Here is a 15,000-nt window from a genome sequence, read left to right on the forward strand (position 1 = left end):
ACTGAAGGAGTGACTCCTATACACTGAGGGCTTCTAGCGTTTGAGGACATGACCCAGCAGCCTCCTTCATCAGGGGACACAGACACAGGCCCTACTGCAATCCTATGCGGGCCGGGGGATGATTTGGGCGCCTGAGCCACTGCATCCAACAAAGGCAGGATGATTTCAGCACCGAGCACGCCACCTGTGCACATGCTCGCTTCTTTTCAGCCCCACTAAATTTGCAGAGAGTGAGAGAGAGAGAGAGAGAGAGAGAGAGAGAGAGAGAGAGAGAGAGAGAGAGAGAGAGAGAGAGAGAGAGAGAGAGAGAGAGAGATTGAGAGAGAGAGAGAGAGAGAGAGAGAGAGAGAGAGAGAGAGAGAGAGGGTGAGAGAGAGAGAGAGAGAGAGAGAGAGAGAGAGAGAGAGAGAGAGAGAGAGAGAGAGAGAGAGAGAGAGAGGGAGGCACACACATTTGGGCAGCTCACTCTGCAACCATGGCAACAGAAGAAATTTTACTAGTTGGCAGCAGCCAATAACGGGCCACTTCCCGCACCGCTTCCTCCAATTACGGAGCAGCCAGCAGCCCAGCCCACTAGCAACCCCTGCTGATGGGCCACTGAGTGGAAGGGGAGCGGAGGGTTGGAGAACCAGCACATGAGGGAGTAAGTGTGACGAGTACACCTGTGTGTGCGTGTGCGAGTGGGTGTGTATGCGTCAAGGGAGGCGGGGAAGTGTGGGAGTGTGCGTATGTGTGTGTGTGTGTGTGTGTGAACGAGCTGGAGTGAGTAGATTGTAGGATAATGAGAGGATTCCCTGTAATGTCAAGCTCACTCTATATGGCAGGACGACGCGCAGGAGGAGAAGAGGAAGCAGTCACCCACGGCAACCGCCTCCCACAGACCCACCCGCCCAGAGTGTCATCAGCATAGCACACCCTGCCGTCATCATACTCTTCGCGTGCGTGCACGTGTGATGTGCACATCCCAGCACACGCCCACCAGCGTAGGAAAGCAGACTTTTTTATTACGCCATCCGCCCACTCGCTCCCCCCTACACACACACACACACACACACTCACACACACACACACACACACACACACACACACACACACACACACACACACACACAAACACACAAACACACGCACACACACTCAATGGTTGTGGGGAATATGTTTGCCTTATTAAAGTTTTATTTCCTCCGAGCTTTAATTAGGAGACATTTTATTCTTATTAAACTATAATTCTTCCAATTCCACATTGGGCTGTATGTGCAAAGGTGTGTTATGAGATGTCAGCATTCCAGAACTCTCTCTTCTCTACACACACACACACACACACACACACACACACACACACACACACACACACACACACACACACACACACACACACACACACACACAGACACACACACACACACACACACACACACACATATAAAAAGTCACATTAACCAGCAGCTTTCAATAAGGTCATTTATTATTTCACACAATGGGTAACATGAACAAGTTCAACTGTAATTCTTCTTAGTAAGTGCTCAATGCTGCCGGCCAACAAAATGGTAGCAAAAGAACGAGCTTTTTCTTTCGGAGGAGTAAAAACAAAAACAAAACAAAACAAAACAAAACAAAACAAAAACAAAAGAATCCTACAAGATCATGGAAGATAAACATGATCAAAAGCATGCCAGCGGACATGAATATACATATATGTTGTATGTATATGTGCTTAAGACATATATCTGTATGCAAGCAAATGCGAATACAAAATATATGTGTACATTTACACATACACACCGTGAAGGATATATGCATATGCATGCACATCTAAGTATTTACTCTATATGTCAAATGTCAAATATTTGCATTTTTTATATTCATACAATGTACAAAAATGCTTCATGAATTAAAAATTTAATACAAAAAGAAACATATCAAACAATGTACAAGTCTTGCTCCAAATTGAATTGAAATTGAACTTTCAGCTTGTCTAAAATATTTATGCATACAATCATGGTGAGCATGCAAATAAAGTGAAACCCCACTCTAGAAAAAGGTTCAAATACACTATGTATACAAACTAAAATATGCCCACACTGTTAAAAGAGCTCACTTTGTGCTCTTGCAAAAAGTACATTTATTGGTTTTCTCAATGCTTCATCCGCATATTTTCAGCTTTGAACGACATTATAGCTTAGAAATGTAACGTTTATGTTATGAGAATGACTACATGTACACTGATGAAGCTCTTGCGTTACATTAAAATCTCACTGCCTGTGGAACCGGAGGACACTCAAAGTAGCGCGCCACTCGCAGGAAGATGGATTTCACAACCTTGGTGCCCTTTGAGTCTCAACCGTCAACGGTCATAGTGGAGCGGGTCGCCTGACAGATAAATCTAGACACCAGTCAATTCGCCCCTAACGACGGATTGAGCGAGAATCGTTTCTCCAGCGGTCTGGAGCGAGAGAGCGAGCGTTTGTGTGTGTGTGTTGGGGGAGGACTGGGGGGCTATAAATCAGTGACTCAGGGAAGCCGAGCAACTGGATCTCTCAACATATCCGTAGAGACAAAACATGGCCGCAACCGCCATCCACCGGCCTGGAGCGACGAAAAAGAGCGGGAAACAGGACAATACTAGTCAGTGTTTGAAAAGGCACCGGATCATTGGCTGTTAGAAGCAGACGGAGACTGGCAGAGAGAGAGAGAGAGAGAGAGAGAGAGAGAGAGAGAAAGAGAGAGAGACGGGGAATGCCGTTGAGAGTTCACCTTTAGCATCAAGAGACCATGAAGTGACCACAGTTTGGGGGCTTGAGATACCCATAGACTCACAAACCAAGCTTCTAGACCACAACAGACTGCACCAGACAAAGGGAAGCCATCTATTGCGAGGCAAGGTTAACACCTACTCTCGACGGAAGGACAAGTGTATTTTTGGCCATGTCCTCTGACTACATCTCATCTGCTCACGTTTGTTTTTTTCTGCTCGCCCAGACTGCTGCAGCGAAGCCACTGACTGAAGAGAGATAACACTGGTCTCTAGTCACGCCGTGAATTAAGCACTAACCCCCGTCGACTTTTATAGATATCGTGATAAGGCAAATTTACCTTTTCGTGTTTAACCAACGTTTAGAGTTCCCGATTTAAAGGGAACAATGACTTCCAAATCCGAGTTTGGAAGCTTTTTCGCAGGATAACTTGTGAACGTATTTATGACACTATTTGGGGCGTGGTTTTCTCAGAGTGTGATGGTCCTACTGGGGAACTGAACTGGGGAGTGAACCGGTATGCATGCAGGCAGAATGGACGTACTAACACTATTTACAACAACACTTCAATACTGATTAAGGCTGTACTGCATCAGGCTGCAGTCACTATAGTTTTCTATGAACTGATAGTCACTTTCTGCACAACTTATTACAAGTTATTACTGGTATTATTCACAACTCTTGTTACATCATTTCATTTTTATTCAGTAAATAAGACCACTTATTTGTCTTTGTTGAAAGGTGGACCCAGAAGAGAAATTCCTTTTTAGGGTCATTGCCAGGCATTGGCCTGATGCATAGCAAACAACAGTGTAAGACAGCAAGGTTGCCATGACAACCTCCTCTGAAACTGGTAAAATACTGGGCAGAGCTGGTGATATATATATATTTGTACATAAGGAATAGTTTGTCAACATTTCAAACAGAGTGGACACATGGACACTTTGGGGGCTTGCTCTGCTCATTTATTCCTTCAGCCTCTCTAGACACTTCGCGCCCGGTTTCTTTAAGAACCCTATGGTTAATGTTAAGCCTGTACATGATGAGTATTTTATACAGAGAGGCCCTGCCGACTGGCCCAGCGCCACATCATTGTCAACAGCTCTGTCTTCATAGTGACACCTGGGTGAAACCTGTCAGACAACTAGCGGCCCGCCAGGACACCGAGAGACAGACGCCCGCCCCCTTCCGTCGAAGAGAGGGGGCGCTGCCTTTCAGCGGTGGCCGGGAAAAAGGGACACACAGTCGGTCCCCGGGAGCCTGGCGACCGAGACATCCCCACATATACTGATGTGACGGGGCACGTCGCCAGACTCTCTCTGGGTGAAATGTAATGGGAGGAGAGAAAGAAACATAAGGCACAATTAGAACTGCTGCAACACAGAAGGTGTCGATACTTCAGCCACCGACTACACACAGTTCTTTAGAGAAATACTGACCCATTGCTTAGTTTCTGAAATACTTGACGCGTATGTGTGAAGGTATATTATGTACCGGCCGCTTTCCGAGGCTGCAGATACTGTGTGAAGCCCGGCCACAACCTTGCATATCGGCATACGAAATCCAAGCTTAGTACATTCTACAACGCTAACGGGGTGGTTCTTGCTTTTTGCCAACGGGTAGGTGAGTTTGTCAAACTTTGTTTTTTAACACCGCGTTAGGTAATACATACTTAAACACGATTTCAGACTTTGGTTTTTGAATGCAAATACTTAAGTTTGAGTTTTTTTCCATGAACAAGATCTTTCCCAGACAACAGCAGTCGCTCCAATGAGTAAGAGTCACAGGATGCCAACTGTCCAGAACACTGAATACATGAGCCGTCTTCATCTTAACTTTCCAATGTTAATTTCGATTTGGGCTTAGGTTTAACGCTTTTGGCTGCGTAGCCTGCATATACAAATTGATTAAATTAATGTATACCCCCCGTAATGGAGGGCCAAGAAATAAGGCTGAAACAAGCATGTAAGTGCTGCATTTGATTGATGTAAGTGTACGTTTTTTTTTCATAGTGCATTAAACCAGTCAAAAGGTTTACCAACGATATGCCTGATAATCCTTGCATGCAATGCCCCCTGGAAATAAACACATCATTGAGCTTATCGATGAATGAATGAATGACGAATGAATGAACACATTAATAAATGGATCGGTTCGTTTTTTTTTCAACAAAAAAAAAAGCAAACTTGTCTTGAGTCGCCCCTGTGTTTTTGGTCATGAAATAATACTCTTCTTGTTGTCTGAGCCAAGGTCCAACCACTCTGTGTCAGAGAGATAACCATCAACGCACTGAGAGCTAGCTTCCCACAGAACAAGGCAAGGGAACAGTGGACTTTGTTTTTATGTACAGTCTGGGACAGTCACCCACCCGCCCTACACACCCTATGGTCAACTGGGGGGAGGGGGGGCGGGGTGGGGGGGGGGGGGGGGAGTGGGGAGCGCTAATGGAGCTAGCAAAAGCTGAGGGAGGAAAATCACATTTGGTAATTGCTAATAAGTTTGTGGAAAAGTAACACAGAGAGAAGGGGTGAACTGGGCAAGAATGCGGGGGGTGGGGTTGGGGGGGGGGGGGATTGCTCGGGTGGGTGGGGAACCGGGAGATGGGGGTTTGACAGGCCCACCAGGACAGATGTAAGCTCTAGCAAACACGCGGGCGGCTGGACACAGGGGGAGGTGGCTGACTCACCTTTTTTTTCCCTGATCGCACTATCCCAGATTTCCTTTTGAAACGTTTTTCCTCAGAAAAAGGCAACAATACAGTAAGCCGAGCTGCACAGTATCGTGTTAACCCTTTCCCCCTCCCACCCCTGCTGGTAAAAGACGTGGACCGACGCCGCCACGCTCACACACAGTGACGCCGTGTACCGTACGCGTCGCTGCACGAGTATCTCACACCGCCATAAGTACCTCATGCGTTTATAGCATCGTTTTTTCTTTTCAATCAAAAAGTACCGTATAGTGCCATATTATGTGGATTCTGGAGGAGTCCTCAAGAGCAGAAGATAGCAGCGGAACTCGAGAGTCACTGCGGGCGTGGCCACCTCCTCCTCCTCCTCCTCTTCCTGCTCCTCGCTGAGCCGCCTCGGTCCTCAACCGGGAGCCAAGCCGAGCCAAAGTGCACTGAGGAGAGCGTTAAGGACACTGGGTGTGCTAGGGTTTTCTCAACAAACACAAAACGACCCCCCCCCCTTCTGTGTCCTGCCCTGTGATTGGCCACGGAGCCCCGCCCAGCTACAGTCCTATTGGCTGGAGGGATCCCAGAGCTCGTCCCGCCGACTGGCTCGGCCTCGCCGCTTGGACGTCGCCGGGCGGGACTCGTGCACCACCGACTCGATGGCCACGGAGACCGAGTCGCGGCCGGCGTACTGGCCCAGTCTCCCCGGCAGGTCCACACACCTCTCCAGGACGGGCATCCCCAGAGTCCTCCCCAGGGGCCCCTCGCCGGGGGCCCTCAGACCCGCGGGGTAGCCCTGCGGCTCGGGCAGGGGCTGTTTCCGGGGCCTTCCGGGCCGCCTCTTCACCACGTTGTTGCCCGTCTTGGCCTGCCGCTGCAGACGCTTGACGCGCAGGATCTTCTGCACGTGCTCGAAGTTCCTCTGCGAGTGGAGGACGTTGGAGAGCGAGGACATCCTCCTCACCTCCTTCTGGATCTGCTCCACCTCCCGCCGCTTGTAGCGCCGCTTCCCCGGCACGCCTGGTTAGAGAGACAGGAGACCCCAGAAGGAGATGAAGGAGAAGACGAAGAAAGAGAAGAAGAAGAAGAGGGAAACATGGAAATTAAGCTTTGCGTTTTGAGCACATCCCACCACATTTCTAAGATCTACAGAGGGAGGGGGGAAAAAAAAGCGGCGGATTCCTTGAGAGAGGCAGCCAAAGGGAACGACTTCAGAATAACACGAAGGCGCTTTAGCTCCCGTAGAGAACGTCTTTATTCACTTCAACGGCTTCCTGCTAATTTCGACACATTCATGCAAGTCTTTCAAAGCCCAGCTGAGCCAGGAGAGGAGATCCCATCCTGTAATTGTCTGCTAGAGAGCGGAGAGGAAATCCTGTTCTACCAGCAGGAAACCATCAGAAATGCCTCCTTCAGCTATTTAATGTGTTGTGTCTTTATGCAACAATGACCCTCTGCATCCAAAAACATTCCCTGCCAATAATATATACACACACACACACACACACACACACACACACACACACACACACACCCACACACACACACATTCAAGACTCCCGGAGACACACCCACAATTCCTTAGTGTGTATATGTTGGATTTAGAATAAGAGTAAGGCTGGGAAGAAAAAAAAGGAACCACGTTGTTTCCTTCAGAGGGGCAAACCGGGCGATACACCCTGAAAATGTCCTTTATTCACCTATCTCTTCCTCTAACTCTTTCTTTATTGCGTTAACTGGCATTAAAAGAAATGCCACATGATTCAAAATGCCACATGGCTCGCATTACATTTTCTTCTCTGGTTAGAAAAGCCCCCTCTTCTTCAGTTTTTGTTTCCCATCCCTGTCCCTTCTCTCCCCCGCCTTCCCCTCCCTCCCCCTCCTCCCTCCGCCTGGCCAAGGCTCCTGATGCTCAGCTTGAAGCTGCAGCCAAAATGGAGGAAAAGCACAATCAGCCACCACAGTCCCAAAGCCGTCTGCACACAACATGCTTATTGGGATTTTTCCCGGGATTTTCTTTTCTCCCCTCATGGGTTTTTGGAATTCAAACCCCCCCCCCCCCCCTCCCTCTTCCCCTCCCTTCTTTCTTACTCTGCCCACAATCCCGTCCAAATCACAATGATATAGTGTAGCAGGCTTTTATAATTCTGCAGTCGGATTAATGGACTCCTTCCAAAGCAGAGGTTAATGCCGTTAAGAAAGACCATTAAGGAATGTGTCTCAATGTATGTTTAGCGCTAAACGTAGCTAAGTTAGCTTGCTAATTAGCAAAACAGGAGGATAGAGCAGGAGAGCCTGGGCTGGCTTAATTCCTCCACTTAAGATGTGAACCCTGCAACACGGTCTCATTTTGTCTGGAGAATCCAGGCTGAAGACAGTGAAATCATTCTAATGGTGGTGATCACTAAGTAGCGGTGGTTTACGAGTGCACACGCACATGTACACACTTATAGGCAGGCACGCGGCCCCTGGCCCTCTCTCACTCCCTCTCTCACACTCAAACACACACACACACACACACACACACACACACACACACACACACACACACACACACACACACACACATACACACACAGACACACTCGCTCACTCACAAACACACATTCGCGCACATACACTCACACACACACACACACACACACACACACACACACACACACACACACACACACACACACACACACACACACACACACACACACACACACACACACACACACACACACAAACACACGCTTGCTGGAATTTATGAGCTGCATACAGTGAACATAAAACCAGTGACCTTCAGCAGTATGCATGTCACTGTAGAGACTATTGAGGACCTGTTTCTCTAGCAGGATGTCTCTCCCACACGCCAATACACACTCACACGTATCGGGCTGCAGCAGCATGGCTCAGAGTGGGCTTTTAATAGAGCGGGTCGTGATGTTATAATATTAGGAAGAAGGCAGGTAAACGCATGTGTGTGTGGGGGGGGGGGGGGGGGTGTGGGTGTGTGTGTGTCTGTTTGTATTCCACACAAAGAAAATTACTCTTGTTGATTTAGAAGAGAAGACGACCTTCTTTTTATGTAAATGAATACATGAGAGATTACTGTCAGATGCTGCTGATTAGCGGATACACAAACAAACACACACACACACACACACACACACAGGTATGAAGATACACACAGCTATGCAGATTCACACATTTACACACACGCACATACACAAACACACGCACGCGCACACGCACACACACACCCAGGCACTCACAGTAACACACATGCGCTTGCACCGCGTTACCGGATGTATAGAAGTCTGCAAACAAACACATGCATGTGCACACAGAAACACTGCTAAACAATAACACCATTTTATTCAGTCATTGCAAATCCAGTAAAGACTGATTAAGCACACTTAATTGCATGGCCAAAGATTAAAATGAAATTCAAATCTCTGTCGCCATTGGACTATGTTATTGATGGGAAGCACAGGTGTGATAGTGTGTGCAGGCTTATTTTTGTGCATAATCTTGTGTGTGTGTGTATGTGAGTATGTGTGCGATAATGTTTCTGTGCTTCCATGTGTGGCTGGTGTTTGGTTTGTGTGTGAGTGTGTATCTGCATTTGTGTTTGAGTGTGTGTGTGGATGTATATCTGCATGTGTGTGTGTGTGTGTTTGTGTGCTTGTGTGTATCTGCATGTGCATGTGTGTGTGTGTGTGTGTGTATGCATGTGTGTTTGTGTGTCTGCGCGTGTATGCGTGTGCGTGTGTGTGTATCTGTGCGTGTGTGTGTGTGTACACGCGTGCTTGTGTTTTAATTGGGCTGAGGCTGCGAAGCGAGGCAGTAAGTCATGCTAGAGGAAGGGAGGGGGCTGTGGCATTGGCGACGGAGTGAGAGAGGGAGGGAGGGAGGGAGGGAGGGAGGGAGGGAGGGAGGGAGGGGGGGAGAGGAGAGGGGGGGGGGAATGGGAGAAGAGGGAAAGACTAAAAGGGAACAGGAATAAGGGAAGGAGAGGAAAGCAGGGGGGAGGGGAGAGAGGGAGTGAAGAGAGGGAGTGTGGCAGGGAGGACAAGAAGGAGAGCAAAAAACAAAATGCGTGGAGAGGCCGTCTCCAGGGTAGGGGCGTCTAGGGTAGTATGCCAAAAATGTATGTGGGGGGGGGGGGCGTGGAAGTGGACCGAGTAGATTTGGTACAGGAGCTGGGAGGTGGGTTTGGTGGGGGGAGGCCGGGAGGGGGGGCGTAGTACATGAATCATCCGTTCAGGATCCTCTCGGGGTGGGGGTGTGTTCTAACTGAGCCCCTGGCTTCTTCTCCTCCCCATCACTGGACTAGGCCCCAGTCATTAAACCCCTGGCTGCCAGCCAACTCTTTTAACACAGGCAACGGCCTTTTACGGTGTGTCTGTAGAAAATAAATCACACTGTGTGAATAATATATCTCTGGTCGAGGCATTGGCAGGAGAAGCGGGAGGGAGGGCTGGAGGGATGGTGGGGGGGAGGGGGGGAGGGAGGGAGGGAGGGAGGGAGGGGGGGAGGGAGGGAGGGAGGGAGGGAGGGAGGGAGGGAGGGAGGGAGAGATTGGTGAATTATAGTCGTCTCCATCCATGCATTACGTTTTCCCTCTCTAGCCAGATGTGCTCCGAGACAGCGAAAAAACACAATCTACCAAAATACACATTTTGGACAACCTGTCTCTTTGTCTAGCGCAGGAATATGCAGGATTTATTAATGCTATGCACAGCCTCCAGCTAATTGGCTCACAGCTAAATTTATAACACTCACCTGCTAGCAATTCTACTTTCCACATTGTATTACGGAACCTCTACTATTATACAGAGCAAGATATACATTGCATATGTATAAAAATACCTAAACAGAATAAACTAAGACACACAAATTCATTGTAAAAGTACCTATAAATAAAATGCCATTACGTACCATGGGCGTGGTGTTTGCGGTTGCTAATGACGATCTTATACAAGTCCCACACTGACATAATCATTTAAAAAAACTACCAGCGATCCAAACTGGAGCAGCACTCACCAGTGAGAGGAAGTCCGGAGCACTGGTTCATCTGTCCCGACTCCTGCCTGGCGTTCTGGAACGACATCACCCCCTGCTCCCCAAACACCGCTAGTCCCCTCTTCCTGGTCCCGTCCCTGCACTCGTCCTCCCTGGACCTCATGAAGAGGTCTGCGCCCAGCTCCGGCCTCTGCTGCTGCTGCTGCTGCTGGCCCCCGTAGCCCCCCATGAAGCTGTTCGCCGGCGGGCCGGACTGGTGGGAGCGGAAGGACCCGTCGCCCAGAGAGCGAGAGGAGGACAGGTGGTCCGACTCAAACATCCCCAGCCGGGAGCCCAGGCTGGAGACCCGGATGCCGCCCCTCTGCTTCTCGGGCCTCTTGTTCGATCCCTGGCCCCCGGCCATCTCCCGCCGGTTGCTCATCATGCTGAGGCGTGCGTTGGTCTTGGCGCCGCTGAAGAGGCCGCCCAGGTCCTGCCGGTCGCGGGGGGACAGGATGGGCTCGTCCTTGTGCTTATGTTTGTGTTTGTGCTTCCTCTTGTGAAGGCGGACTCCACCCAGGCCGCCGCCGCCGCCGCCTCCGCCGCTGCCACCGCCGCCGCCACCGCCACCGCCGCCGCCACCCAGGGATCCCAGGCCCTCTCCCCGCCCGGAGGAGCCCTGCAGCGGGCCGCTGGACCCTCGGAGCTTGGCCGCCGCCTGGAGCTTGGAATGTCCCGCCGAGTGGAAAACCTTGGGAGGGGGCACGGCCGGTCTCATGAAGGGGGACGGGGGGCTGGGTCCTAGCGAGTGGTGGGGCAGGTAGAGCTGGGGCGCGGGGGGGAAGTAGCCCAGACTCAGGGGCGGTGCGTAAGGCATGGCGTAGGGTGCTGCATAGTAATTCCCCCCCGCCAGCGGGTAGCCGTAGCCCTGGACCAAAGGCAGCTTGGATGGGATTGGCTCGCTGGCTTTTGCCGGCCGGCCCCGCCTCCTCTTGGCCTTGAGATCGGCGCTCCTGCGGAGGTACTGGCCGGAATCACAGGGGTAGGAGTTGTAGCTGAGAGGGTAGTAATGGTGGAAGTTCAGCCGGAATATTGAGGGGTACGGGTGCTGGGGGTAGCAGTTGAAGCGCCGGTGAGATATGCGTAGCTGCTGGAACTTGGCCACCACCTAGGATAGGATTAAAGGGGGAAAAAAGAGCATGAGTGATGAAACGAATATCACTTCTATCATGTGCCTTTTCATTGCACACACTCGTGCTGACATGAAAAACCCCTTGACATTTTCAGTTTTCACCGACCTCTTCGAGTTCAGAGAGAAAGTGCATATGGTCTCTGCTCTGCAGGCACTTTCTCTTGCGCCGGTGGTGCTTCTGCTTCTTCTCCTGCTGTGATAGGAAGTTGTCAGCGGCTACTTGTCGTTCACAACGCGCTCTGCTGCCTCTGCTGGACGCTTCCAGGGCTGCAGCCTCCGCGGCCTCATACCCACACAGATCGAAAGAGTACCTGCAGATCACACCAGGAAACCATTAGACCACTGCATACATAGAGACCTCTCTCACATACAACAAACTCTACAATCGGGGAGTGAATGCCGATGACTAGATCGAGGTAAGTTGTTACTGTACACTTTACCTGCGTCGTGAAGCCGGCCCCTTCTCGGTTTGATCCGAGGTGCTGTTGTTGTCCGTTCCTATGCCGCTATCGCTGGGAATCGTCTCCTCGCTGTGAGACTCGCTGATGGGTGACAGGGTCACCTCCTTCACTGAGGCGACCTCTGACAGATGGGATGGCGAGTTGGCTAGGAGACGGGGCGGAGAGAGCTTCCAGCCTCCAGAGAGGAAGCTCCGTCCTATTGGCTTGGAGGGCAAGGCTGAGATGGGCTGCAGGCTGGGCATGGTGGCGTCAGAGTGGCTGGCTCTCAGAGAGGCGACGCTGGAGCTGGGAGAGCAGGATGTGGAAGGCACTAGGAGGCTCTCGTAGAGGCTGGACGGCATTGAGGCCATGTCCCTCGTGGCTCTGGGATGGCTGGAGCCCTGTGTTTCGGCCCTGGGTTTTCTCCCCCTCTTCTTCCCGATGTAGATGGTTCCCCGCTTGCTGACGTTGATCTGAGTGCCCAGCCGGGCCTCGATGGTCGACGCCACGACGCTCATGGCCGAGGTGACGGGGGCGGAGGATGACTTCAGAGACAGGCCGCCGTTCTGACCGGAGCCTGACAGGATCTCGTTCAGGATGCTCTGCACCTTGCCCAGCTTCAGCTTGCTCACAGGCCTCGCGGGTCCCCGGCCTCGCTTCAGCTTCAGGCCGTTGGAATTGACCCCGCTGCCGGACGAGGTGAGCTGGGCGAGGGCGGCGAGTGTGTGGGTCTTCCTCCGGCGGTTCAGGCCTGCCAGGGTGTCCTGTGACAGGGGGCTCGGAGGGGAGGAGGAGGTCCCCTCGTGGATGGTCTCCACGGTGAGCAGGGGCTGCTTCTTGGGCCTTCCCCGTTTCCTCTTGACGGGCGTGAGGACGGTCAGGCTGTCGGTGTTGGTGTACAGAGGGCTGGAGGGGGTGATGGGGAAGGCGGAAGGGGGCTCCGCCATGCTGGACAGAGGGCTGCGGTGGTCTCTCTGAGGTGGCGGGAGACTAGAGGGGCTTCTGGCCTTCAGGTACGACCATCTGTCCTTTGTCTTGGTTGGTTTGGAGCAGGGGCTGGATCTGGAGCTGGCACTGGGGCTGGGGATTGGACTCATGGCCGACATGGATCTAGGGCTCAGACTGGGGCTAAGGTTAGCCCTCAGTCTAGGGTTAGGACTAGGACTGGGGCTAAGGTTAGCTCTTGGTCTAGGGTTTGGACTGGGGCTGGGACTGGGGCTCGGGCTATGGGTAGTTTTGGGTCTAGGGTTAAGCACAAAGCTAGGGCTGGGGCTAAGGCTAGCTTTAGCCCTAGGATTAGGGCTAGGGCTAGGACCAGGGCTATGGTTAGCTTTAGGTCTAGGATTGGGGCTTGGGCTTGGGCTGAGATTAGCTCTAGGTTTAGGGTTGGGACTAGGGCTGGGACCCGGGCTAAGGTTTGCTCTAGGCCTAGGGTTAGGACTAGGGCTAGGACCTGGGCTAAGGTTAGCTCTGGGTCGAGGGTTAGGACTAGGACTGGGACCTGGGCTAAGGTTAGCTCTCGGCCTGGGGTTAGGACTAGGGCTAGGGCTGATGTTTGACCTAGGGCTAGGGCTGAAGTTTGACCTAGGGCTAGGGCTGAAGTTTGATCTAGGGCTAGGCATGGAGTGTGGACTTGGCATCTGATGATTCATGGTGAGAAACGGGCTGGTGGTATGATGATTATGAACCTCTCTGTGTTTGTGGGGGTCTGTGCTGATTTTGGGACGACCCACTGGATTCTTTTTCGCCTTATTCATACTCGACAAGGAGTCCGCCTCATCCCCCTTGTCCCTCTTCTCGAATTTATCTCTTTCTCCTTTCTCTGGCCTCTCCCCCTGCACCTCGGCCTGGCTGCCAAATCGAGATTCATGTCTGTGAGCATCCGTCTTGTGCGCTACTTTGGCTTCTGATGGCCCCAGCTGGGTCTTCTCCGGGATGTCAAAGTCCGGCGGCTGCTCCGATTCGTCCTCCACAGAGTACGACTCGTCGAAGGACCTCCTCCGCCGCCTCTTCCTCCCTTTGCCCTCGTCGGACAGCACGAGCATCCCTCGCTCTTCCTCCTCTCCTCTTCTCCTGGCAGGCCCCCGCTCCCTCTCCTCTTTCCTCCTCTCCTCCCTTCCTTCATGTTCGGCGGCCTCGCCTTGGCCGTATTTCTGCCTGGCCTCTGGCACACTGGAACTCTCCAGGCCTCTCTCTGGTTGCCTTGCCCAATTTGTTTCATTCTGATAGGGATTACCCACAGTCCTCTGGGAGTCCTTCTTGCCGTACTTCCTCTTGACGTTGCCAAATACCTGCTCGCTGACCTCGTGGACGCCAACACCCCTCCCCCTGGAGAAAGGCAAGCACACGGTAGAGCGGCGAGTGAGAGAAATACAGATATTTGCAAAACAGATTAGCAAATCATGTTTCATTCGAGTCCTACACTACGTAATAAAGAGAACTAAACTCACACACACTGGAGCTGAACTGAACCTCGACTTATGCTATCACTTTTTTATATCTTTATAGTTGTATCTCTTTTCTCCTTTTCTTCCTTTCGTGAAGGTTGTCGAAGTTAATGATTACCTCGAAAAGCCATGTATGGAAATGTGCTCACCTGCTGAGCGAGGTCAGGTTGAGAATACTGGCGTCGGTCACCACGGGCAACGGCAGGTCTGGCGTCAACGACCTTTGAGGCGAGGGACTTTGCCCCGACGTCGGTGAGAACAGGGAGCTCTGGTCCATCATGGGGCCCGCCCTGCCGGCTGACAGGAGGCCGCTCAGGTGCTCGGGGTCCATGGAGTGGCCCGGGGGGGCCGACCCCGCCGGAGACGGGGCGCTCCACTCCGGGACGAGCGTGTGTTGGTGTGCCAAAGCATGCTGGGAATGTTGCGTGAGCGGGTGCTGGGTTTGCGGCGGCGCGGCGTGCGGGAGGGCGTGCGCGTGCGGCGGGGGCCCGCGAGGCTGGTG

The 15,000-nt window shown here is 51.9% G+C and overlaps 1 protein-coding gene across 1 annotated transcript in view; it reads right to left on the reverse strand.

The window, feature by feature from the left end:
* Positions 1-5,327: 5,327 nt before the first annotated feature.
* Positions 5,328-15,000, reverse strand: part of setbp1 (SET binding protein 1) — a 12,719-nt gene continuing 3,046 nt past the window's right edge. The window contains exons 2-6 of the mRNA XM_056592409.1: positions 14,648-15,000; positions 12,052-14,379; positions 11,718-11,922; positions 10,462-11,587; positions 5,328-6,447 (exon numbers count right to left, since the gene is read on the reverse strand). The exon at positions 14,648-15,000 is cut by the window's right edge and continues 102 nt beyond it. Coding sequence (XP_056448384.1) covers positions 5,993-6,447; positions 10,462-11,587; positions 11,718-11,922; positions 12,052-14,379; positions 14,648-15,000 — 4,467 coding nt within the window. The 3' untranslated portion in view covers positions 5,328-5,992. The remainder of the gene's footprint in view (positions 6,448-10,461; positions 11,588-11,717; positions 11,923-12,051; positions 14,380-14,647) is intronic.

This window comes from Gadus chalcogrammus, chromosome 6 (assembly GCF_026213295.1).
Source record: "Gadus chalcogrammus isolate NIFS_2021 chromosome 6, NIFS_Gcha_1.0, whole genome shotgun sequence".
Taxonomy (NCBI): Eukaryota; Metazoa; Chordata; class Actinopteri; order Gadiformes; family Gadidae; genus Gadus; species Gadus chalcogrammus.